At 47.7% G+C, this 26,406-nt stretch overlaps 1 protein-coding gene across 2 annotated transcripts in view; it reads left to right on the top strand.

The window, feature by feature from the left end:
* CDC34 (cell division cycle 34, ubiqiutin conjugating enzyme) overlaps positions 1–26,406 on the top strand; it is a 211,409-nt gene that overhangs the window by 27,649 nt on the left and 157,354 nt on the right. Inside the window, exon 1 of one of the 2 annotated variants that reach the window (XM_069647958.1) lies at positions 18,520–18,801. The exons of the other annotated variant lie outside the window; for it this stretch is intronic. Coding sequence (XP_069504059.1) covers positions 18,655–18,801 — 147 coding nt within the window. The 5' untranslated portion in view covers positions 18,520–18,654. Of the gene's footprint in view, positions 1–18,519; positions 18,802–26,406 lie in introns of those variants that run through there. 2 annotated transcript variants of the gene reach the window in all.

The raw sequence follows: 26,406 nt of genomic DNA, 5'->3' as shown, positions 1-26,406 counted from the left end.
AGCTTCAATGACGCCGAACTAGATGCACTTGTGGCCTATGTGTTGGCACATAGCCGCAAAATGGTGGTGACTGCAGGGTGCAAGACTACACCTGCTCAACGTAGGGCCCACTGGCAGACCATCGGGGACCACATTAGTGCCCTTGGATTTGTGAGGCGCACAGCTGATGATTGCTACAAGCGGTGGAATGATCTGAAACGCAGAGCAGAGAACAAGCTGGCTTCCAATCATGCCTCTAATCTGGTGACTGGCGGTGGGTCTCCACCAGAGGACGACCAACTCACTGAACATGAGTCTGTCGCTGGAACCTTCGTCACAGAGTAACAGATCTGAGGCGTGGGAGACCTACCAGATTTTGAAGCATTGTCCGGTGAGTGCCCATGCATGTGTTTGTAATCCATGTGTATGTTGCTTGGGTGATGTGCTCTGATTGAGTGCCAGGTGAGGGTGTGTAGTCATGACTGGTATGGGTCACCCATGTGCTTCTTCCAGACCATTCCCCGGACTTGGGTTTGGGTATGACAGTATCCCTTCTGACCACAGTAGCCAATTTGCACCAGATTACTGCAGTTGCCCTTCAACTGTCATCTTGCAACAACATTGTTCATAATGTTTTCCTGTTCATTCAGCCTGATTGTTTCAATCCTTGCCATTTTTACGATGCATTTTTCTGCCCTACTGCCACATATGTGACATGCTTCTGTCATAGATTACACCCCACAATGGCCCACATTTATTACCTTGTTATGGGAATGATTTAACCATTCAGGCTGATTGAGTAATGGCCTGCTCACAATCATTTTTGGGCCTTGTTTGTATGTAGAACATGACTGTTGTCTTCTGTCATGTTGAAGTGACCAACCATTGATGTATCCATCTGCCTGCCATCACTGTATAATTGGGCACTGGATGTGTTGCAGTGTGTGGCACATGTGTATTTTGTCAACTATTTTGCATGCTTCATCTCATCCTGTCCATCTCACACGGATGAGTGACGGTACTCATTCACTAACATATGGCTGTAGTTGTCAAATGTACCATGGCTATGCTACGTGACATCTCTGTGATGGCATGTGTCATGTATGTGTATTGGACATGCCACTCACAGGCTAATGTGTGCTGCCAGTGCAATCCAGCATGCTGCACATGTGTTGCTTTTCCATCTTGGAGTCCTCAGTGTGTGCTTTTTGCCTCCCATTCCAACTCATTGACGGTGCATGCATGCCAGAGTTGTATTCATGTGGGACATGTGCAATTAATGTAATGGATCAGTCTCGCCAGGCCTGTGCGTGTGCTATGGTGCTCATGCCTGTTTCCATTTGTTGTCTGTCATGTTTTTGCAGGTGATGAGGCACTTGATGCTGTTGAGGAGGAGGAGGAGATGGTGCAGACCCAGGAGGAATCTCAGCCACAACCGGGCACCAGTGGAGGACGTGGGGTGGTGGTGGGTGAAACCCCATTTCTCCTGCAGACCATACTGTCCACGGGTGTCTCTGGGTACACCTCCGCAGACCTCTGATTCAGATGCTGAATCGGACAGTGAGACATGTGCCATCGCAGGTGAGTGTTTCTGGCAGGGTGCTGTTCTGTCCAACCCACCTGCACCAGGGGTAGACCCCTCTATGGGGATGTCAGTTTAGAAAGTACGCCTTTGGCGGTTATGGATGCAGGGTCACACTCCACAATGTTTGCTCCTGTTCCTGGGCCAGCTGATCAAAGGAGGAATGCAGTCCTGCAGCCTCAGGCAGTGCCATCACAGCAAGATGCAGATCGCCTTGCCCCAAACAGGTGTGGTGCCCGGCAACGCAGTGGCCGTGCGCCACCAGGCAATGCAGTGTAGGAGAACTCCATGTACTGTATTGCAGCACAACAGGGAGCATTGTGTGAAATGATGGCTCGGGCAATGGATAGGGTGGCCACTTCCATTCTCCCCCTTGAAAGGCAGATGGAGCTCCAGCAGCAAGCAACAGACTCCATTTGCCACTCACACAGGGAGGACATGTTGGCATCCAAAAGGGACCGACGGGCTGGACTGGAGGCTCTGCGCGAAGCCATTTCTGTAGAATCACTGGCCCACAGGGAAGCCCTGAGGTTAGAACACAGGTTCCTCAGCGATACTCTTGAGTGAACTTGAGGCTTCCTGGAATTTTAGGTCAGAACAGCAGCTGGAGCAGCTCACACATTTCTCTCAGCTGAGCTCCAGGCAAACCGTGCGGAGATTCGGGCATCACGTGAGGCCATGCATGCAGCAATGCAGGCAACCCATGAGGTGCTGCATGGGGATCTCCGTACCATTATCGTGCAGAACCAAACCTTCCAAACCCGCATGATTGCTGCCATGGAGGACCATACCAGGGCTTTGCGTGGGCTGCCTCCCATATCACAGCCACCTCCTGATGTAGCAGCAGAGGGTGAAGAGAGCGACGGCAGTTCTCTCACTGTAGCGTAGCCGGGCAGGCCATGAGCCCATGGAGGTATTTTTTTTTTTCCCAACATCCATGCATGTGGGTGTTGGGATGCACCCTGTACCTCGTGCCTCCTGGGTGTGTATACCCCCCCCTCTCCTCCCCTGGTCCACACATGGCCATTTTCATTTTTTTTTCTTCAAATTTTATTTTTACAGTGTGTTGCTTTGTGTGGCTCCCGTGGCCATCCAGCATCCACTGTGTATTCCAGCTGGGCACACGCAGGCTTGTCCTGTCTTTGGGTTAGATGCTTGGTTTCCTGACACACACCCCCCTCTTGCTTTCCCTTTCCATGGGCTTGCAAAGGGTGTGACCAAGTGACAGTAACTTACACAGTGGCATTGGGCTCCCATGAGTTGTGTGGGCAGTCTGTAGTCAAAACTGTGTACATCCCTAGTGGGGATTGTTGTTGGAGTCTACAATGCATGGTGTATTGATATATGCTTGTGCATCCATGTCTTTCTCCTTGTTTACATGTAGGTTCTTCATGTCTTCACAAGGCCGTCTCTTTTGCAGATGCAGTTCATGTTGTATGCAGTACACTGACACATTTGCCTGACAGCAACACTCTGCAGTTGGAAGGGGTCGATGTGCTGCCTTGGTCAGGTTGTGATACTTGTACTACTTTGATTTTTTTTTTTCCATCTTATATTGCCACGCTTTCTTCCTGTACTGATGTATTGTGTTGCTGGTAAGTATTTTGATGTGGTGTTTTGCAAGGGGGTAATCTTTCATGGTGCATGAATGTGTCTTTTTGTGACACAGCATTGGCTGTCTTTGAGTAGGTAGGGATGCACACAATGTAACACTTCCAAGTGAACAATCTCAGGCTGGTATGGTTGTGACAATTGACTGTCCCTTTTGCCATCATTGATTCTCAGCTGGTATGTGCCAGGGCTGTGTGCACTCCACAGGGGTGTGATTTTAGGTGAAGTAATTTGCCACAAGCTGGGTACGGGCTGCCTCACCATGTGCCCTTTCACCTCCCATGCGCAGCGGCAGTGCATGTGGTTGGGGATGTGGGGGCACCACCATGTCCACCGGCACGCCCCGGGGTGTTGCAACGTTGTGCAGGACACATGCTGCCACTATGATCCTGCACACTTCTGGGGGCGCGTATAGCAGCTGCCCACCAGAGCGGTCAAGGGAGCGAAAGCGTGACTTGAGCACTCCGAATGTACGCTCCACTATGCCCCGGGTTGCAATATGGGCTGTGTTGTATCTTACCTCGGGTGGTGTGGTGGGGTTCCGAATTGGCGTCGTCATGGAGGTGCTCAGAGGGTAGGCACTATCCCCTGGGGAGGTAATTCTGGTTCTCATTAGTGGGGTTTTCCCTTTTCTCAGTTTCTGATATGCATGCATGTGCAGAGGCATTTATACTCACCAATTAGCCATGTGTCGCTATGCCGGCCAGCTTCCAGGTCCCGGTTTAGGGGTGACATTCTGAAAATGTAACTATCATGGCTTGGCCCTGGATAGTTGGCATGTACTGAAGTTATTATTCCCTTGGCATCACATACAACCTGCACATTGATTAAGTACCAGTGCTTGCGGTTTCGATATATGTGCTCAGTGGCCCTGGGAGGACGTAGCGCCACATGGGTGCAATTAATGGCACCTAGCACTTTGGGGAGGTGTGCCCCCCCGTAAAAGTCCTGTACCACGACCTGCCTTTCTGCAGGTGTTCTGGGCATGTATATGTGCCTGCGGACTGAGGGGCGTGTAGTCATGATGGACAACACCTGGTGTAGGCTGCGTGGCCTGTGACATACCCCACACTATGGCACTTGTCCGCTGAAATGGCCCAGTAGCCATGAAGTGCAGTACATTGAGCACCTTTGACAAGGGGCTCAGTGCTTGGGAGCACAGGGTGGGTGATGCGCGGTCATCCTCCCACTCCCTGACCAGTTCTAGGATTGTGTGATGGAAACCTGTACCTCCCATACACCTGGTCATCAGGCATCCCAAAAAGGCTGGTCCTGGGTAAAAAAAATGCGGGTCCTGGCTATCCTCCTCCTGCGGTGTCCGACGACCACTGCTCCGAGGAACGGTATATTCATCGTAGCGTCTGAGCTTGTTTGTTGTTTGCGTGCACTTTTATGCTGCGCGGGCCCGCTTACGCCTGCTTCTTGCTGGCGTACGTGTTTCCGGATTAGCGCGTCTTTTTTGGCACACGCTTTTCAACTGTTCGATTCCATGAATACGTTTTGTGTGGGCGTTGTAGGCATTTACCTCCTGTACTTCCCCCGTAACGCCCACATTTTTGCATGTTGTTCCCCATTCCGCGTGTTACGCCCCGTGTTCCGCCCACTTTTGTTGTGTGCGCTGCGCTATGTGCCGTTTAATGACGTGTGCACCCGCGTGCGCCAACCACGATTTTAGCGCACATCCCAAGATTTACATGTGCACTTAATTCCATAGATCGCTGTACGCTGCTCTGGCACGCGTGCGCTGCGATTTTCACGTTTGCGCTGCGATTTTCCTGCTTGCGCTCCCCTTTTCGGCGCACTTTTATTGCATGAATCAGCCCGTTAGTCTATTAGTCAGGCCCTAGAATAAGGATTGTTTAGGAAATGTAGACAATTCTAATTCCATCGATAATTTCCCAGGCGAAACTGGATCTGCAAAGAAGTGGCATAATATTTTAGAGAAAGGTATAGCAAAAAAATTGAATCTATAGTCTACGGCGGCTAGATATGGGAAACACTGGCTTAACGGGCCGGAGAGGTAAGAACCACATTCAATGGTAAGCATAAATAAAGTGATGAAAAGATAAAACACGGTGCTCACCTAAGAGCACCAATGGCACCAGCTGTTCATAAAGCGGGCGAGAATGTAAACCATGGGCGGCTAACCAGTAAATGGTAATACTGGATTCGGCAAACAATCAAGAACACAAGATAAAACACAGATGTAGAGGGAATTATTCATAAGTATACATATTGTTCCAAAAGAAAACAAGGAGCGAATATAGTTCACCCCAGCATCACATCTGTAATAGAAAAAGACTCTGCAATCCCAAGGTCTGTTAACATAAACAGCGGAGGCCAGTAACCATGTAAAGAACATGGCTGTTTGGACGAAGCATCAGCGATGCAAATTGCGGTGTCTTAAAAAAAAACGGACAGATGACCGTGGAGAACGGGCTAACACGGAGTAAAGAAAGATGAAGCATATCAGTGAAAACTTAGTTTTCAGAGTCCCTAGTCTCTATTGGTAGCTAATTGTACCATTTATAAATCAAGCATCAAATGGATTTGAAATTTAGATCTACTTTAAATTGTCTTCAGTCTATGAAGGTATGATACTTTGTTGCTTAAACATTGTTTGACTCAGTCCTTTCTGTGACATACCCCACTCAGTCCTTTCTGTGACAACTCCTATCCAACAGTCCGTTAAGGCCTATGAAGAAGAGGAAAGACTCCTCGAAACGTGACGCCACTGAAAGCAGACTACTGTATTTGCTTCACTTTGTATATTCCGTACTTACAAAATTTAACAATATGCATATACATATTTTTGCTCAAAATTGTCATGTTTATCTTGATGAATATATTCACAATATTGTTTATACGTTTTGTTTGAACATTTGAGTAATTGATTTTACCAACATTTGATAGTGTGCAGGGGACAGGAGGATTCCCAGGTTGAATCTTCTTTCTTAAGTGAGTTAAAGTATGGTGGGGCCATGAAGAAAAACTATGGTATAACAAAACCCTTGAAATTCAAGGAAAAAACTTTAGGTGAAGTGTAGGTAAGGAGAGTAAACTTAACACAACAAAACTCTTGAAATTCAGTGCATTGTAAAACTCAGGACGGCTTAACTCGGTGTGTTTCATTGATCTCCCCCATAATGCCATTTTGTATAGCATTGCAAGTTTCTTCTCTTATAAAATATATGTGCTCTTGGGCTTTGCAACAATACGTGCAATGCTATACAAAATGGCATTATTGGGGGAGATCAATGGAAACGCACCGAGTTAAGCAGTCCTGAGTTTTACAATGTGCTGAATTTCAAGGGTTTTGTTTTAATCGCCTTAACTGCACTTCAAATAAAGTTTTTTCCGTGTGTGCGTGTGTATGTCTAGCGCCTTAACTGTTGCAAGCCAGAACTACTGAAACGGTCTTCTTTTACGGGCTACCGCTTCATCTTCAGAATGTTGCAAACCAAGTTCTTATCTCGACAACCTATCTTCCATAGGCTTAAAAAATTATTTGGCTTCATGTGAAGGAAAGATTGAATTTAAAATCCTTTAACTTCCGCACAGAGCCTGCTACAGTTCTAGATACTAACAAACTTTGCCCCAAGAAAGTGTACGGGACTTGGTTTTCCTTGTGTTTTCCCCGAAATGATGGACTTCCCTGTCATTGGAACTTCGAGTTAATTTTAGATAAACATTTCTACTATAAGAGAAAGAATGTTTGTTTTTAACTCTTGTCTCGCACCATGTGGCCATCTTTTTATCTGGAGGTATAGGATGCAGTTTATGGAAGTTTTCAGTAGCAGTACTAGTTAGTGGGTCGTGGCTTGGTGGGGAGGTCTTCTGTACTGGGCGGTTTGGTAGACATAGCCAAGATATAGATGGATTTGTTGGACAGATGGATTTGAAACTAAATGATGGAACATGACTGTATTGCAGCATGTTCGCCTGTGTTGAGTGCAGTTGATGTGAATTGAGTGAGTTTAAATATCACAACGTGCTCTAGGTTGGAAAAAGTGAGATGGCCAGACATAGACTTGGGCTGAGCTTCTCCTACCGAGTGTCCTATTTCCAGTACGGTTTTCAAAATCATCAAAATATGCAATGGTGACCATGCGCGCTCAGTTTGTGCCATTCTTAATTACGGATGTATTGACAACCTAGCTTGTGTTCCCGGGCAACGAGTGCAACTTGGATCAGACCAGCTGTGGCTAAAGAGTGGTGCTCGCTCTGATCAGGATTTTTTTGCGGAGTGGAGGAGAAGTCTTACTAGCAGAGGTGAAATCTTTGATGGGTAGGTAAATAGATTTGAGACTGGTTTTGATGTGGATTAACTAACTGGATAGAGGAGCTGAAGTGTGTGTGTGTGTGTGTCTCTGTCTCTCTATAATTGGGCAGCGCAGTTCAATTCACAGGCAGTTAGTTCACAATTAATTTTAGTGGCAGGAGTAATAAACGCAGTGTGGTGAGTAGGCTGTCCACGGAGAAGCTGGTTGAGTTCCAATAGATGTTGCTAGAGGGATAAGGGAGGGAGAGTGCGTTATTTCTGCAGACTCGGGTGACTCTTTGGAGAAGGGGGAAGACTGGTTTATAGGTTCCTTTTTTTTTTTTTTTGCAAGAGGGTAGGAGTTTGTCCTCATTTAATTGTGTGCTCGTCATAGCTGTTCCACTTACCTGAATCTGCCCAGGAAGTGAGTCACATGTCAGTCATGGGTTCCAGTTTTTAAATGTACCAAGAACAGCACCATTATTTTAATGAACATTTATTTTCAGGCAGCCAATCCTAGAGATGGAATGAAAGGCCAAAACAGGAATGCTGATGATCTGCTCTAGATAACCATGTCTAGCCTAAAAGAAAAATTCCAATTCTTTTACAACGCAGTTGACAAAAACTAGCTCATTTTATTTTTTGCTGGTTTTAATAGGATTGTTGTCTTCCATCTAGATGGTCCTCTAGATAAGTGGCTTGTGTACCTAGAAGTCCCTTATAATTGGGTGAATACTTCCTTACAAATAAAAACAAACTGGGAATGATGGCCGGGGAAGTGCCTGCATTGCTGTTTTGTGAGGACCGCAAGCTTTAGCAGTGCATGACACACGAAAGACCTACTATTTCGTTTGATCAGTGAAGTACTTACAAAAAGATGGATTATATTTTATGGTAATAACTCGGCCAAAAATGTGATACAGCAAATGTACCTTAAAATGAAATATCTATTGTCTGCTAAATATGCAAATCTAGTGGCTCCAATTTCTTGTCCGGTATAAATAAACACTCCTAGGTTCTGTCAAGAACCCATATTGCTAAAATGTATGGAGGAAATACCATACCATCAATATGGGGCCTTTCTGAAAGCGTCTGTAAAGTTTTTTTTTTTTTTTTAATACGCAGAGACCTTTTGAGGAGGCAAAATGAGCCATGGGCATCAGCCAGCCTAGATAACTTTTCAAATTACTCGCAAATTGTTTGGCCTCATCTGCGCTATGGGGGCTGCTGTGGTTTCTCAGGGATGTTGTAAATACCAGAACCACGTATACTCAAAAGGTCACGTTTTTTCAAACGGATTTAGTAGAGGAAATGGTTCTAGATTCCTGCCCTCTACCTCCTATTCCTCTAAGGAGATGGCCCAACACCTCCATTTTTATATAACAAAACTGTTATTATTCTCTACTTCTCACGCTTACGTCAAAATCCACCTCAACCGATGCCTCTCTGGCAATTGCATTTAAAACAAATGGTCTTTCCTATGGGTTTCAAATGCATCTTTTATATTTTTATTTTTTAATCTTGTGCTGCAACCATCACATCCACTTATACCTAGCTATTTTGATTGGGGAAGGGCATTTGGCTCTGTCTCATGAACCCCTTAAGCACCCAAAGGGATCTGTATGCATGGCCACCTTCAGCTCTCCTCAAGACATCCCCTTCCTTCGTCCCTCCCCCCCCCCCAAGCCATGTGAACGCCACACTGGTGAACATCTTTTGGCCAGTACTCCTGTGAGACTGATCACTGGCTGTGCTGAGTGGTCACTGCCCCCTGGAATGGACAGTGGTTCTGGTGTCTGACCAGTTCTGGGACTGGTCCATACTGTTTTTCAGACTAGCAATGTCCCAGTAGCCCCTGTACCAAGGAAATGACGGTTGGCCACTCCCTGAGCTCTCCCAAGTTGTTGGCAGGGGTCAGTGGTCTAGGACGCTGCATGTGTCTGGGAAGCCTTAGTGGTCTGCAGACCCTCCAGATTCCCTGCAGCTACTTTTCCAAAAATAAATGGGCATATTGTATCCCACTCAGTCCTTCAGTCACCCCATATCTCGCCCACCCTCATGACCACTCAATGGTTGGAAGACCTAAAGAGAGCCACAATGTGTCCCCTTCCTAATGGTTTGCCGTATGGAATTCACCTGAACCCCAAAGTCTGCACCCCACAATGGCACACCTTTTTTTTTTTTTTTTTTATTATTTTTATTTTTAAAGCCAATTCTCCTGGTAGCCCCCTTCACAGATTTGACATTTGTAACCAAAAAATATGCCAAGACCAGATTTATTAGGTACTGTGGTGGGCCAAATGAAATATAAATGAGATCGTCCCCAAAGAAATAACACAATCTAGGATTGCCTCCTACCTCAAATGTCTCATGCAGCAGCTTTCCCGGTGTCGGGATATCCTCAAGAGTTTGAACCTCCTACTTCTAGCTTACTAGTCTGCCTCTCTTTTCAATAGCTTAATAAAATCCTAATGTCTTCGCTCTATTTGTTTTTTTCCTTCACTTCCAATACAAGTCCTCCCCGGACAATCTTCTTCACTCTCATCTGAAGATGTATCGTCATCTTGACTACCCCCTCCTCCTGCATTTGCTACTGTCTCCTTACTACAACTTTGACTTTTGTGGCCACCTTCCACTCCCTTCTTGGTCTTACTTCCCTCTCACTGCCTACTCTGGGGCTCTTACACTCACTCCCCACTTTGGGCTTGCTCATCCTTTGTGTTCTCTGCCTCCTCCTTTTCCACAGTTCTACTACAGTCTTCCAACCCACTCCTGGTTTTGCTCCCTCCTTTCTTATGCTACTACTACTGCCTTCCACTCCACTACTGGTTTTACTTCCTCCATGTCTCTCCCCTTTTACTCTCACCACGTTCTTGTCTTCTGTAGAGATACCCTCCTACTGCCACTTCTCCAGCTTCCCTCTGCAGTACTCTCCAGTCTCTACGTAACATCTCCTCGCCATCAATCTTACTTCTCCAGTCTTTTCCAAACAGGAGCTTCCTGCTCCTGTCAACAACCACACAAGGGCTGATTTGCTTATATAGCAACATGCCTCCTCCCCCTGATTGGAGTTTGAGCTGATGATCTGCAGCTGAGGTTTTGTATTGGCCGGACTCTTGCTTCCTGGTAGAATCCTGGTGGACAATTTGAAACCTTGTGCATGTAGAAGCTGAACAAGCTGCTTGTGCGAAGGAAGCGTAACCTGCTGTGCTGCTGTTGGGAACGCAAGTATGATTGGGGATATCAAGTAGTATTTTGTTTTATCCCATGGTATCCCCGTCCTTGATGGGTTTACTACAGGCTCTAGCTTTCCAGACATGGCGGCACAACTATGGAACACAATCCCCGATTCCTTAAGAGCCACACCTCCCTTCCCCTCTTTCAAAGATTTACGTTAAGCGGTCCCATGACCTGTGACTGCCTGTGTCCATTGTTCCCAATCTTGCCTACTACATCACAACCTGGAACTGTTATTAACGTATCTAATGTAAAATATATATGTAATAAGATGTGTATGTACATTTATTTCATATCTTTTGTAACCTGTAAGAAACCTGCAATGCGCTCAGATGCCCAAGGGCCTGTTGCGCTTTATAATTGAATAAACCATACAATAAAATTGCCTCCCTGACCTTGAAGGGATAATCTCATTTCCTTGCCTGTTCCGGCATTTCATGTTGGGAGAGAAGGGCATTATTGGAGAATCTAGTCCTTCTGAGGGTAGCTGCCTGTACAATTTCGATGTTTGGACCCTGAGGACTGGGTATTTTGTCAATCTTCTCACCATCCCCTATTTTTGCATCTGGACCAGATTTTGTTTTTCTGAAGGGCGTTGTGGGAAATGTATTTTTCTTTCACAGTTTGTCTAGGCTCCCCGAGTCTCCTGGCCTCATGGTCAATAGACGAAGGTCCTGGTAGGGGACTTTGTCACACCTCTAGAGTTTGTGAGTCTGTCCAAAGCGCTCTCCAAAATTGGCCATATATTGGGTCTGGGTTTTTCCGACAGAATCCAGATACAGCTTATCTTTTTTGTAGCTATCTGTAGATTTTAAAGAAAACGTTTGATGGATTTGATCCGAAATTGATAAATCACACTTTCTGGGCATGGCATCCTCTCGTTGCCAATGATTTGGGAAAATACGTCCGTTCGTGCTCCAGGTGAGAACATACATTTGACTATATGAACCATATGTTTTGGGACTCTCTGCCCCCTAAAACTTTATTCCCCCCCTTTCATGAAGTCATGTAAAACGTCACAATAAAATCCAAGTCGTTTTTCTTTTCGTTTTTTTTTGGGTGATGGCTTGCTGCAGATTTGTTGAATGGAGCCAAAGCTCTGCACATCCAATTATGGGTTTATATGTACGACCTGTAAACCAATGTTTTCACCCATATAATGCAGAAATGCGTGAGCCCCTTGAAAACGAACACGGTTAAAATAACCTGTTCTATGGGAAGCACACTGTACCTTTTTCAAGTCTTGTCCCACACATCGGAGCAGTTCAGCACAGAAACGCTGCACATTTTTCCTATTAACAAGTGTGCCAAAAGCAACCCCAGACTCGTGTTTCGGCCTTGTTGGGCATCAGTGAGGAGAAGCTGTGCCTCTCGAAGCACAGTGGGCAAGGGCTGTTCGTCTGGAGTGCCCTCAATAACTTGGGGTGCGAGACCCAAGTCTTTCTACAAATACAAAAATGTGGGGGCCCTTCTACTGAGAACAAACTTAAAAAAAAATAATCTTCTATGGGAGGCTTCCTACTCACGAGTATTCAACCACGTTTTAGCACACTATATATACAGGAATCGAGATTGAATAAGCAGCAGCTGAAAGCAGCTCCAGTGTAACGAGCATTAAACCAGTGAGCACGAGCTACCACTGGGGAATGAGCTAGTACATAGTGTTCTGCAAATCAAACTTCCACATAAGATGCTAACTTAACATTTTATCCAATATGTGTTACCCCTCCTGGTTTAAATGTCCTATAGATATGTCCTAATGTTTGTATAGATTGTCCTAAACACCGATTTAATGCTGCTTAGCTATGTTAGTTCAACATGAGTTCGCCTGGGGAGCCAAATGTAGCTCCTGGTAGCTAGCTGTTTGTGGCTGAATCGCTCCCTGCTACCCTAAATTTCGAACCCTGTATATATGTCTGCTTGAGTTTGGCTATGTTGGTCTCGACTGTATAAATTAATTGTTCAGGGCTTCATTGAATTAAGGAGAAATAGATGTATGTCTAGAAACTACATGAATAGATGTGACCTGCCAGTGCACGGTGAACACTTCCCAATGGTTTGGTGGTATTTAACTCTACTTTTTGCACGATTAAAAACGAAAATGTTCCAGCACAACAGTAACTTGAGCATTATTTATACTTAATCAAAATATGGAAAAATATCTCCAGTCCGTTGTGTTCGGATGTGATTTAAAATCAATTTTAAAGTTTTTCTAAATGACAAAGTTGGTAGACAATGGACTTTGCTTTATACTTTTGAATCCTTAAAGTGCAACCCTAAATGGTTCAATCTGACATTTTGTGATTCTTGGTGGTATTGCTTACATTTTGCTGAGTTTTTTTTTTCTTGCAGGTGTAGAGGAGCTGCTTCCGCATATTAGACACATAGGCGGATAGTAGAATAACTGTTCTTTTGAGGGCTGAAGGAATATATGGTATTCAAAATCTGAGGGAATGAGCCTTGGTGCCTTTGAAAAATTGAACTTTGATGTTGGGTGAGATTGCACTGGAGTTGAACAGTTGCAGTTGTATCCTATGGTGGTCCTTCTGTTGGTCATAGAAATAACCCTTGTGTAGATCAGTAGCGATTGTGATCTTCATGCTTGATCTTAATAGAAACGGCATTCTTAGTGTAATCGTTCTGGTTCAGTCTTATGCACACCAATGAGAGTAGCAGGAATGGTCTTCAGGGCAGCCAATAATCAACCCAAGTTTCTGGCGCTTTTTTGAAAGCATTTAGAGCGATTCTGCATTGTAACGAAACAGAAAAGAGCAGTGTTGCTAAATTAGACCATAAGTGATAAAGAAGTAACAAAACCGTATTGTGGGAAGTAGTCAAGAGGACAGGCTTCTAGCTTGAAGGTATGTCTTTGTGGTGTTGAGAGGAAACGATTGGCCGTTTAGTACCAGATAAGTTGCGGTGGTAGTCTGTCCTCTCGTATAACATGCCGATGGGTGAAGTAGTCGCAGGAAACCCAAAAAGGGAGATGTTTGAGAATGCCTGTGGTGTAGGTTGAGGAAGCTGCCTAGGCTCTGAGTGGCAAAGACCGTAGATTAATGTGAGGTTTGCAATCATTCAGATACTGTTAATGATACATGTCGCTATTAGAATAATCGGAATGCAGTGTAAGAAAGGCCTTGAAGCGTATGGTAAATGGGAGTGGTAGAATAATCTTTAAAAACATAGGATGCAGAGGGGCCAGGGGAATATAAGATTGGGCAAAGTGTTCTTATATAGGGCCCTTCTGCCAATAACATTGGCACTGCTCCATGTGGCTCTTTTAAAGATGGGTTGTGTAAGTTAGTGAGGTATTGGGGTAAACGAAGAACAGACGGGCTGTAGTGTTCAGTGCACCTCGGAAGCATCAGTTACATGTATGTTGAATATGACTTCTGCTGTGTTCAGGCCGAGAATTGTGCCCTGGCTGTAAAGGGGGGGGGGCTCAAGGTCAAGAGATAGTTTTGGATGCGTTCTGGTGCTGTTAGGGAAAGGGTTTGGTAGAAATATGTAGTGTTTGCTAGACCATGTGGAGTGTCTGGGCACGAGTGTGATTTTAGCAGTGTGTACTTGGTGTGGGACTAGTAGGTAGGAAGAAGGAATCTGGTCAGCATCAAGTGCTCTGAATTTAATTTGGGAATTGAGGATTATCTTGTGAGGAATTGGCAGGCACTTTGAAGGTGTATTTTAGTCATTTCAGATTGGAAGTTTGTTTTTGTAATGAAACGTGTATACTGTGCCAATCAATGTTGCAGTAGTAATAACTTGCCCGAAAATTGGCACATTTTGCCCTCACCTGGGGGAACCGGACTGTAAACTGTGGATAAAAAATAAAACTGGGCAAAAAGTGTGGGGTAGAGGGGGAGAAGCTGGAATAGCGTACGGACTCGCAGAGCTAATACATTGGTAAGCTGGTATGGGATATGATTCTATAACTAGGGGGTGCATCTGTAATGGTAGGCAGTGAATCAAGTGACATTTTGATCTCGAAAGCGGGGAAAAATAACACTTGCGGTAACAAGCACTTTCTGGTACTGTGGAACTAAATTGAGTGAATGCATGTTTGTGGTTGGCACAAATATGCGCTCTGGTAGCACTTTTTGTGGAGTCAAGGTTAGCAAATGTTGGGCTTGGGACTTCCTTCCAAGACTTGGAGAGGTACTGTGGAAGGTGTCAAGGGATAGAACAATAGTTTGGGGTTGTGGGAGCCACTAGGGTTTCCAAAGAGGGCTGTAACTTTTGCCTTTTTTGAAGTTGGTAGCTGTTGGAAAGAAGTGAATGGTTGACTAGACTGGAGAACTAGTAGAGTTTAATGACGGCCTGAAGTGTGTGTGTGTAGGACAGTTAAAGCAGTGCCAAGGATGGGGAAATCTAGCCATGATGATGGAGAGTAGAGTCCTGTATTGAAGGGAAAGAAGCATGAGAGGATTCTGCATGAAATGTGACAAAATATTCACATACCTTTGTGATGGTGTTGGCACAGTCCTGCAGAGGTGATGGTTGACGGTGTTGGATGAGTTAAAGGTTACAGGCAGTCGAGAGGGTGACTGGACCACACAAATATAAGATCTCGATTGGATCATTAAATTAAGTATATTCACCATCTGGAACATTTTACTGAAGTGGAGATGTTTCCACAATTCCGAAAAGGTTTGTTTGAGCGAGATGCTGGTGAATGTATTGGCGTCTTGGCATACAGTTAATTCAGGCAGACTTAATGGCCGCTGGTAAAGTGTCAAGGACTTAGTTGGTAACTAGGAGTATGTGCAGTTTGGAGCGAGGTTACAGTGTAGTGACATGGCATTGGCACGGTTGGCAAGAGTCTTTATAAAATCTTGGTTTGGAGCGGTAATGCTATTGGGGGGGAAAAGAGGTTGTTGCACATACGAATACCTGAAGGAATAGTCTGTCAGAATCATGGCGGAATTGGCCCATTTGGGCCGATCTGTGTTGAACCAGGCAGCGAAAAGCAAGGTTTCCAGTCCATGTCGGGCTTACTGTAGAGGCAGATGTCACGGCTGCTTTTCCTGGATGGGGTGAGCGGTTATGGCCTTGTTGAATAACTCAAATGGGTGGGGAGAACCTGTGCTACAGCATGGAGAAACACCTGGCATCCTTGTAATTTTGGGAAATACTATAGCCCCCAGTGGGGGGGTCGTGTGCTTGGCACTGGAACTTTATTTACCGAGAACCACACCCAGCCGTGTAAGAATGCCACCTTCCACAGCCTTAGAATCTGCCAAGGTTGCTCCTTTTGTGCTCCCTGCATTATTGTGATCTGGCTGCTTCCTTGTTTTTTTATACTGTGCTCTACTGCCATTTGCAAGGTATCTTGTGTTCTGGTGAATCAAAGAGGGTGACTTGATTGACTTGGCTAGTGGGGAACATGCAAGATGGCTTTGCTTGTGTGCAGGTTTGTTTTCTATGTGGTGAAAGTAGCTTTGTGTACTTGTATTGGGAGAGGTATTCGACCATATGTGGTTGGCTTAGTTTGCATATTGTGTTGGAGTGTAGAACTGGAGCATGCTTGGCAGTAAGTGGAGACCTTAATTAATGCCCTGGTTGTTGGGCACCTTAGTTTAATAGTGATCAGAGGTCCTAAAGCACCATATCCTAGTTCACATTGGAGAAACTCTGGCTATTACCGTTACTCGTTCTAGGCCTAGTGTTGTGAAACCTGAGGAGCTGCCTTTTTGTTTTGCAGGGTGGACCGACCCTAAAGGAGACATTGCCCATTGTGGAGAGGTGGCAGGAGATGGCGCTGAGAAGGGCTGAGAAGCTTACGACTTGGGTGCGAAATGGTGAAATTAAAGGCTTACTTTTTCACATCCCAACATATAGTGGTCGAGTACAGTACCCTTTCAGGATTGAGAAATGAAGGTACCCGGTGCTAAAGTGCAGATACTGAGGGCCGGGTAGGACCGGGCCATTTAAAGCTCTGGGCACACCGCTATGAAGTTTACAAGGTCCGTTTTAAGAAGCCCTCGCATGTATCTGTTTTGCAGTCATCCAGGGAAAACCAAGTATATTTTGAGAGGAGGTAGTTTAGTTTCGTGATGTCATACCACAATATATGGTGGGGGTGGTTGGGGGGGGGAGGGGGTTTGCAATGGTTAGTCGCATCAGGTGGGTAAGATCCCATTTAGAATTCCCCCTGTACCTAGCAGTGTGACCACGGAGCTCCTTTCGTCAACCCTGGAGAGGGAACTTGTATTGACGGGTTAAATCAAGAGGCGCCTTGCAGCAATGCGCGGACACAGCGGCTCGTCAGCTCTAATGAACTCTGGCCTGTTCTTACTGGCGCATGATAGTCTGCATGTGCTTCCTGGTGCGGTTTGTGTGGGCACGCCGGATTTGAAGTACCGGAGAGAGCTCTGGCCTGTTTGGTGCTTCTCCGGGGTTTCATTGCCGTCCCTACAGTATTTTGAGCAGAAGCCGTTTGTCAATGACTTTGAGCCTGGCCTGTAACCGACTGTCCTGCTTTTCTTACTGCAGCAAGCAGTTCGAGCAACCCCGTTCTTCTGCCCTACTGCCCTGGAGTGTTTTAGTCTCCGACTGCTGCAGGGGATCCACCCCAACGTGTATCGTCCTGGAGTGGAGTGGCTGGGAATCGGGCAAGACGTGTGGTTGTAGTGGGCTTTGTTTGAGATCCACGTACACACGTTTAAGAACTAGTTGAAGTAGCGTTGTGGTGTTCGTTCTCTTGAGTTGCACCGCCTTTTGCCTGAGGCCTAACTGACTCTATATTTTGCATTTGACACCAGCTCCAAAAGTAACAAAGGAACCTGTCTCCAGAGAGGGTATGCAGCTGCGTTTCCTTAACAGGGTTGTTTGCAACCACCCCCATTTGGCTCAGTTCCTGACAAAAGGGGCAATGGAGTGAAGAGGTGGGGCTGCGCACGAGAACGGACGCCTCACCTGTGGTAGCAGTGTACAGTCAGTCAGGTAAAGCATTCATGCGGGCAGTGGGAGGTACAGGGTAACTGACGTTTATTTACCATGTATATTGTTGACTGTAAGTACGGTTCCTGTGTACAAAAATGCAGTTAATCGAAGAAACGTTACTTATCTTTAGAAGAATTTGTTCTCCACTAAATGTTAAGGTCCACTGCAGCTTAGAAGGTGATTCCACTAAGCCCCAGAAAGACATTGTTTGTACCAAGTCAGTGTCTCGCAATGGAGGGGAGGGGGGATGCTGAACAACTAGGGGCCATACTTTGAGAATTGCCAGGCAGTGGTGTTCTGGTGCTCAGCCAGTTAACATTCATGGCATCCAAGTATTCAGGCAGCGCTTTCAGTTTCCACATGTTTCTCAAAATTAAAAAAAAAACACACACACCTGCGTGACCTTCATATCTAAATCTGAACTTGCCCGATTTATTCATGGGTGCCTAAAGGTTAGTGGGTGGAGGGGGCTCCATGCACACCTTTTTGAAAGACCTCTCAAACGCTCCAGTGACTTGTTTGGGGATCGTCAGACTTGAATGAGAGGTACTATTAAGCTCTGATAACAAACTGGAAGGAAGTGTTAGCCTTACAGGGAGCCCTACAAATGTGCAGAGTACCATCTGTTTTGCTCCCCAATATCAGGCAAGTCCAACAAAAAAGAAAGCAGAGTAGCAGGTGATCGGGTGCCTGGCCCCTCGTTGATGTGTTAAGAGTTGTCGCAGCACATGACCAAGCAGGAGCTCTACTTTTGTCATCAAATCTGATAAGCCTTCAGTATGTCCCATTTTTGTTTGTTATTTTTACTTAATGGGCACAAAGTATGTTACTGCAGCGTACCTGTTTTAATCTCCTCAAACACCCCGGTTTGATTACTGCAGATGCCTTCACTGCATGGGTCGCATTCTCTTGGGCCTGGCGTTCCATGTATAGGTGTCGGGTGAGCAAATGTCTCCAAAGAGCATCCATATAATCTGGGGTATGTTGCAGTGCGGTTCAGTGGTGGTGGAGGGATTCCCACTGATGATGGGGACACTATAGGATGTTAGTACAATTAACGAGTTATTGGTTTGAGCAGCTGCCAGTGTATCTCCACTTGATCTTTTGCTTCTTTGTCAGGACGGTAACTGGGTCAAGCAATATCCAGGCTGAGGATGATGTCAAGGTTGATTTCACTGACAAAGTAAAGGTAAGTATAATCAGCTGCACCCAAAAGTTGGAAGTCTGGTTCCTGCATGCACTAAACAAGGGTTTGCCATGATGGCTTCTTCAAGATTGTACGTTACAGCAGAGATTTCTCAGGTCAACCTCTTTTGCAATAACACTTCTTCACATTAAAGGGGGAACTAGAGCAAAGGAGTAGGGGCCCCAAGCCCGAATAAGGGTTGCATTAATTCCTGAGCTGCCACATTAAAGTATCAAGATTGTAACCCCCGGCCACAAAGGGGCCGTAACGGATGGGGGGGGTTATGGAAGCATATAAATACATAAATAAAAACCAGACACTCTAGGAGTTTATTTATTAGAGCTTTATTAAATGTATATGTGCTTTGCATAGACTTACCTGACTGCAATACAAATGCACCATGTTCCCCAACCATGGAGGACACAGGGAACCTTGAGGTTGAAGGACAATGGCAGATCTCCTGTGCCAATCAAGAGCCATGGCCTGAACTGAGAAAATAACAGAAGTGATGTTTGAGGAGATAAATGGAGAAAGCAAGAAAGAGCATTGAAAGAAAGGAAACAAGATTAACGCTGCCTGGGGGGGGTTGTTTCCTCGAGCGCCCCCCCCGGGCTATCTAAATTTGCTGAGCCGGGCTGCGTCTGACCTCTGCAGCCCGGCATAAAACTGGTGTGTGTGTGTGTGTGTCTGCCAGTGTCAGCCTGGGTGAATAAAAACACCTGGAACGGTGTGTGCGGGGTGGACCCCGAGTGAGAGCGTAGCCTGGGAGGCAGTGGCCAACTCGGGCCGGCCAGAAAAAGACCCGGGCCGTGTGTGCGGGGTGGACCCTGAGTGAAAGGTAAGGCTGTGTGTGAGTAAGACTGCCCCGTAGCCAGGCGGTGAAGAAAATAAGATCCCTGACGGCGCCAGCAAGACTGCCAGCATGCCTGCTCTCCCTGGGGCCAGACTGGGAGAAAGCTGGAACTGACCTGGAGCCCTAGCCGCAACATCCTGTGGCCAGGGCTCGATGTGATGTGTGCTGGCTGTGGGTATTGCACAAAAATGTCGCCCTCATTTGTGCGCCCCCGCAGTCACTGCGACTTTGGAGGCGCACAAAATGAGGGTGACATATACTGCACCCAAGCAGAGTGGGGGTTGTGTGGGTGTCCCCCGCTCTACCTGGGCGCAGTAACTGGGTTTGGGGTTTGTGGGGGTGTCCCCGCTTACCATTTCGGAAAGCGGACACGTAAAAAAAAAGCATCCTGCAGCATCAGCTATAACCCACATTAGTGGGAAGAGCTGACGCTGCAGGGGGCGGACGGCACACTTCTGCGTGTGCAGCCCTAAAGGTGAGTGGAGTGGGGGGGTTGGAAGGGGTATACTCCTACGTCCCGTCCCATTTCCTCCATACTTATGGGACATTCCTCCGTCTTGTGGGACAGGACCGGAGCGCTTTGTAAAAGAATCCAAACCTTTTTCAACATTTTTAGTCCTTCCTCTCTTTCTACGCAGGGCCCGGCATGCGGTCGTAACCCTGCCCATCTCGGCTCCGCCCCGTGCATCACCCATCAGTCCTTTTCTGCACTCGTTCGAGACTGGACGCACGTGCATCCGTGGAAGATTTTCTTCCTTTTTCCCCTCCCCTCCTCTCTGGCTCTCGCTATCGATCGTGCACTAGTCTGTCGTTCAAACTAGACTTTCCAGATTGTTCATCGTGTCACCGGCGCTTTACGAGGGCGGATGCCCATCCTCGTCCGGACCACTGTTGAGACTCCTGTTTTTATTGTGATTCCCTTTCGGTCCAGCCACTTCAACGTCGGTTGGAGCAGTGGGAGGAAGTGTTTTGGCGTACTCCTCCTTTGCAGTTTCAATCTTTTATCGACTAAAAGAAGAAACGCCTGCTAAATTCTTTACTTTTCATAGCACCCCAGCCAGGAGACACCTTTCCAGGTTCTTCCCTGGCCGGGAGGAGCGTCGACCGCTCTATCACCAGGGCTTGCCCCGAGGTGCCCTCGGGGCCTAATAATTGTACCCGAGTTTTCTCCGAGGGTCTCGGTAAGGGGCCTGTGGCTACAGAGTACCCTCCGAGGCCCCTCCTGTGGGGGCTGCTTGTAGACCCAGTTCTACTGAGTTGTGGGGTACTGGAGCTTGCTCTGAGGCCTCTTTATCGGCTTTCCTCAAAAGTACCGGGGTACGCCCCGAGGCCTTGGTCTTGGTGTTACCGAATGGATGTTCAAGGCCCGCGCTAGTAAGGCTGTTACCGGACCTGGATCCGATGTACCTCGCACAGAGGCTAAAAAAACAGCACTTCTGAGAGGCCCGGCAAGGCCTTATAGGTGAAAAGTTTTCTCACCGTTCCCGCTCTTGTGGCAACGCCAGAACTGTTGAGGGGGCAAGGAGTGAGATCCTCCTTTACCGGCAGTGCAGAGGTCCTTCCTGTGAAGGCTAGTTTGGCTATTGTGGGGTTTGACAAACTGTGGACCTGTAGGCGCTGGTGGGATTGGATAGTCCGGTATTTGTTAGTATGGCAGCTTTGTCAGGTAATGGATGAGTCAGGTTTGTTTCGTGTTAGACAAGTGGTTAGTTTTATTTCTTTAGTCATTCAGCACTAATGAAATACAATCTTAGACGTAGAGGTGCCAGTTTTAACATATTGACACTTTACACAGCCAACGCGCGTTTCAACCTTAGTCTTTTTCAAGGCCAATTGAGTTTTTTCATGAGCTTAAAGAATGGTGAACTGGTCCTACCCAGTAAGGTGCCAATGGGCTGGATAGCCGTTTCTGAGCCGGTTGGCAGACATGTGTTCCGGAGTGGCAGAGGCGAGGGCTCCGCCACTCCGGAAACGGCTATCCAGCCCACTGGCACCTTACTGGGTAGGACCAGTTCACCATTCTTTAAGCTCATGAAAAAACTCAAATGGCCTTGAAAAAGACTAAGGTTGAAACGCGCGTCGGCTGTGTAAAGTGTCATTATGTTAAAACTGGCACCTCTACGTCTAAGATTATATTTCATTAGTGCTAAAGAAATAAAACTAACCACTTGTCTAACACGAAACAAACCTGACTCATCCATTACCTGACAAAGCTGCCATACTAACAAATACCGGACTATCCAATCCCACCAGCGCCTACAGGTCCACAGTTTGTCAAACCGCACAATTTTTGTCTTCACAATCAGGAACCCTGGAGTTGGTTCCTTGACAAACCAGGACTCGGGCTGCAGGTTTGACAAAGGAATTAAACTAACCAGAAGTGCACAGGAGTGAGGGAGTTCCGCCTTTCAAAAACTCCACCCATGCTCAAACTAGTTTGGCTATTGGTATGTGTCAGAAACATTCCAGACCTCATAGTACTGGCTCTGGCGAGGTTGCTTATGTAAAGGCTAAAATTAAGACCCCTGATCCATCGACGGGGAGCCCTGCCTCACTTCCTCACGTGCCGCAGTTCCCCTCAGATGATGGCAAAATGGCAGCCGTTCCCGCTACAACCACGGTGGCCATTTTGGGTGCTACCCCTACAACTATGCCATCGGCCTGAGGTGTAGGAGTTGGTTCTGTGGGTAAACATAAAATTACTTGTGCGTATCCGTTTCGCCCGGTTTACGACGAACGCCTGGATGCCCCTTGCGCACAATGTCTCGTTGCCTGTGGGTTCGGCACTCTTTGATTTTTGTGGATACATCGGGGGGGATGGGCCTGTGTGGCAACCCTCCCCTTTGCGTCCCTGAAATTATCCTCCTCATGAGAGGCTTCCTCCGGTAGCTCCGAAACCGTCTCCGGAGGACGCCTTTTTCTGCAAAATTCAGACGCTCTTGCGTACCGACCCCATGAGAGTATTTTAAGCGTCTTTTTAGGGAGATATGCCCGTCTGTGCCTCTGGCTCCTCCAGTGGCTCCGCCGCCTCCCTTGCCTTTGGTGCCTCCCCCGACACTTTTGCCCTTGCCTCCATTGTCCCCTGTGGACATGGCAATGCCTGACAAGGTTCAGCAGGATCCTGACCTGTCAGATGATGCGCAGGGCGATCAGGACAGCGAAGACCAGCCTCGCTCTATTAGAGTTTTTCATGACCGGGTACTGGGCATGATGTGCCTATTGGATGTTCCGGTGCCCGAGGTACCTGCTCCGCAGGAGGGTGTGCTTTCGCAGGCGTTCACCCTTTCTCCTTCAGAGCGTACCGGCCTGTTCCTGCAGAAGGACGTTTTGGCCGAGGTCCGTAGGGTCCGGAAAAGCCACACTCTGGACTTTTTGTCAATAAGAAAATTGGCGTGCGATACAGGCTGCATTCTTCGGAAGAGGTGACCCTGTCGTCTTGTCCACCCCCCCTCCCCCATCCACAGTGGTGGCTGCGACCACTTTGCAGTCCGGCCTGCAGCATTCTCTTCTACGATGGCTACTCAGGTTCTGAGGAAGGAGGGCAAGCGTCTAGACTCCCTTGGGAGGAAGATTTTTGCTAACTCGGCCTTGCAGCTCCGACAGGCTAATGCGGGACTGGTGTTAGCGGGGGCGAATATGAAGATGTGGAAAGGTCTGTCGGAGTTCATTCCAGTCGAGAAGCTGGAAGATTTTAAGGCGGGATTGTCCGATGCTAGGGTCTTGGCCCAGGATCTGCTTGAGGCCGCGGCTCATCACGTCGGCTCGGGACCTTATGCTGGGAGTTGACACCTCTCGACAGACGTGGTTGCATGCCACCAAGAGGTGCAGGACAAGGTGTTGGACCTGCCGTTTGACGGTAAGGAGCTTTTCCATTCCACAACGGATGTGGAGCTCACCTTAACGAAGGACAGCACTCGGACAGCTAAGTCCTTGTCAGTCCTGGTTAAAACTCCTTTTAGGACCCAGACCGTTGTCGCAAAGCCGGCCTTCCTCTGCTTTCAGGGGTTTCTAGAACGGAAATCCCAAAGTGGATACTACTTAGGGTAATAACCGCCGGAGGCAGCAACGGACTTGGTTTTTCTCCTGCTCCTCACTCCTCCTCAGGTTCAGGTGGTAACACCACTGAAAAGCCTGTCAAATGAGGGTTCTCTGCGCTCGCACGAGACCCCGGTGGGAGAACGCATTGCGTCTCATTGGGAGGTGTGGCAGACCATCACAGAGGACAGGTGGGTCTTGTCAGTCGCCCGGGCGGGCTTCTGCTTACCCTTACTCCGTACCCCACCCTTCAACCCTCCTTTCCAGCAGTTGGGATCACCCTCCCTAAAACCCGAGGTGCAGAAACTGCTTGACCTCGGAGCTGTGGAACCCGTTCCCCTTGGGGAGCGAGGGGAGGGCTTCTACTCCCGGCTGTTTACGGTGCCCACCCCCAACCAGGCTGGCCTGCGCACCATCCTAGACCTTTCCCAGTTCAATCTTTTCCTACCCCAAGAGAAATTAAAGATGATCACGCCCAGCCAGATACGGTCGTCCTTGCAGATGGGCGTTTGGCTCAGCGTGGTGGACCTTCAGGATGCGTACATGCATATTCTGATTTGGAATCCACACAAGAGATACCTCCGCTTCTCTGCGGGAGAGGAGCACTTCCAGTTTCGGATGTTCCTTTTGGCCTCAGCTCGGTGCCACGTGTCTTCACGAAGATGTCGGTGATCACGGCCTATCTTCGTCTGCCGGGTATCCATGTGTATCCGTATTTGGACGACTGGCTTTTATGCAGCCCTTGCCCATTGAAAGCCGGCTGCAATCTTCAATCTCTCCTCCTGCTCCTGTTCCACCTTGGGCTGTCAGTGAACCGGTGGAAATCTTCCATGACGGTCTCTCGGGACTTGATTTTCCTGGGTTTTCGCTGGAACACGATCGATTGCAGAGTGTACCTGACTGGGGACGGAATGGTGGATCTGTTGGCCACGTGTCAGATGTTTGCGCAGTCGGAAGCATGTCGGCCTGGTGGTTCCAGATGCTGCTGGGCCTCATGGCCTTGTGCGTTTTGGCACTTTCTCTTGCTCGTCTCAAGATGAGGCGAACTCGGATGGCTCTTCGGAGTTCTTGGCTTCAGGCTGTGGATCCCCAAGTTCATAACGATTCCGGCTTCCATGAGAGCGGACCTGGACTGGTGGTCGTCTCTCAGAAACATGTCGGTGGGGGTGGGTTTTCAGGACCCAGCCCCGACGGTAACGGTCACGGCGGACTCCTCCCTTCCTTCTGGGGTGGGGGTGCGACGTTGGATCTTCTTCAGGTCTCGGATCTTTGGTCGCCTCAGGACAAGCTCCTCCACATAAATTATCTGGACTTTTTGGCGATCTTTCTAGCGCTCAAGGCGTTCAGACCGATCATTGCCAACAAGGTGGTCCGTATTCACACGGACAATGTGGTGTCGATGTATTACATCAACAAGCAAGGGAGCACAAAGTCTCCCCCTCTCGTGGACCTGTCCATCCAGATTTGGGAATGGGCGGTTCGTCATGGGGTCTGGCTACTTGCAGTACACATCCCGGGCCAGCTGAATGTTACGACGGATGCCCTCAGTCGGCGGACGATGGTCAGCTACGAGTGGGAGCTGAAGGCGGAGGTCCTCTCATGGATCTTCCTGCGCTGGGGCACTCCGGAAGTGGACCTCTTCGCTACGGCGACAAACAAGAAGGTTCCTCTGTATGCCTCCAGAAACGGACTAGGAGCCTTCTCTCTGGGGTATGCTCTCGAGATTCCATGGCACAACATGAGGGCTTTCCCCCCCAATAACCCCCCCCCCCCCGCTGCCTCTAGTTCATCAGACGATTTGGAAATTGAACAACTCTGTGAACTGTTCTCTACTCATAGCCCCGTGGTGGCCGGCCAGGTTTTGGTTCTCAACTTCAACACCTGTCGGTGAATCCGCCCATCAGGTTACCGGTGACCCCTGATCTTCTTCACCAGGGGGTACAAGAACTGTGGCACCCCTCCCCACAATCACTGAGCTTGGCGGCATGGTACCCGAGTTCAGGTTTTTGGAACATCTTGGCCTGTCTGCGGATAACATGCACATTATTCAGGCAGCCAGAAAACCCTCGACTAGGTCCCAGTACAGAAGCAAATGGCTCAGGTTCTGTCATTGGTGTTTAAACAAGCAGCTGGAGTCGGGTGTTTACGTTCTGTCATGTAGAACCTATCTTTCGGCGGTTTCAGCCTACCTATCTACGGACTAATGCTCTTACTCTGTCTAATCCAGTGGTTAAGGGACATTTTGCAGGCTTGACGCGCCTTTATGCTCCGATTCGTGGGATCTAAATGTGGAAATGTGGTCCTGACGGTGTTGTGCCATAAACCTTTCGAACCAATGGCCACGGTGGACCTCAAGCACCTGTCGTGGAAGGTGTCCTTCCGTTACTTCAGCAAGGTGCGCGAGTGAGCTCCAGGCTTTGTCGGTGGAGCATCCCTTCTTGGTTTTTCACAAGGATAAGGTGGTCCTACGGACAAACCCTGCTTTCCTGCCGAAGGTTGTCTCGGATCGGATTTCCATCTGAATCAGTCAATCTCCCTGCCAGTCTTTTTTCCGAACCCTGCTTCAGAGGCGGAAAGGGTTCTGCATTGCCTGGACATTAGAAGGGCTCTTAAGTTCTATCTGGACAGAACATCCGAATTTATGAGCTCTTAACTGTTTGTGACCTTTGGTAATCCACAAGGTAAGCAGGCCACTAAGGCCACCATCGCCAGATGGATCG

This window comes from Ambystoma mexicanum, chromosome 1p (assembly GCF_040938575.1).
Source record: "Ambystoma mexicanum isolate Mex_15411 chromosome 1p, UKY_AmexF1_1, whole genome shotgun sequence".
Lineage (NCBI taxonomy): Eukaryota > Metazoa > Chordata > Amphibia > Caudata > Ambystomatidae > Ambystoma > Ambystoma mexicanum.
Note: the sequence above shows the minus strand (reverse complement) of the source record. Positions and strands in the feature narration are given on the sequence as shown.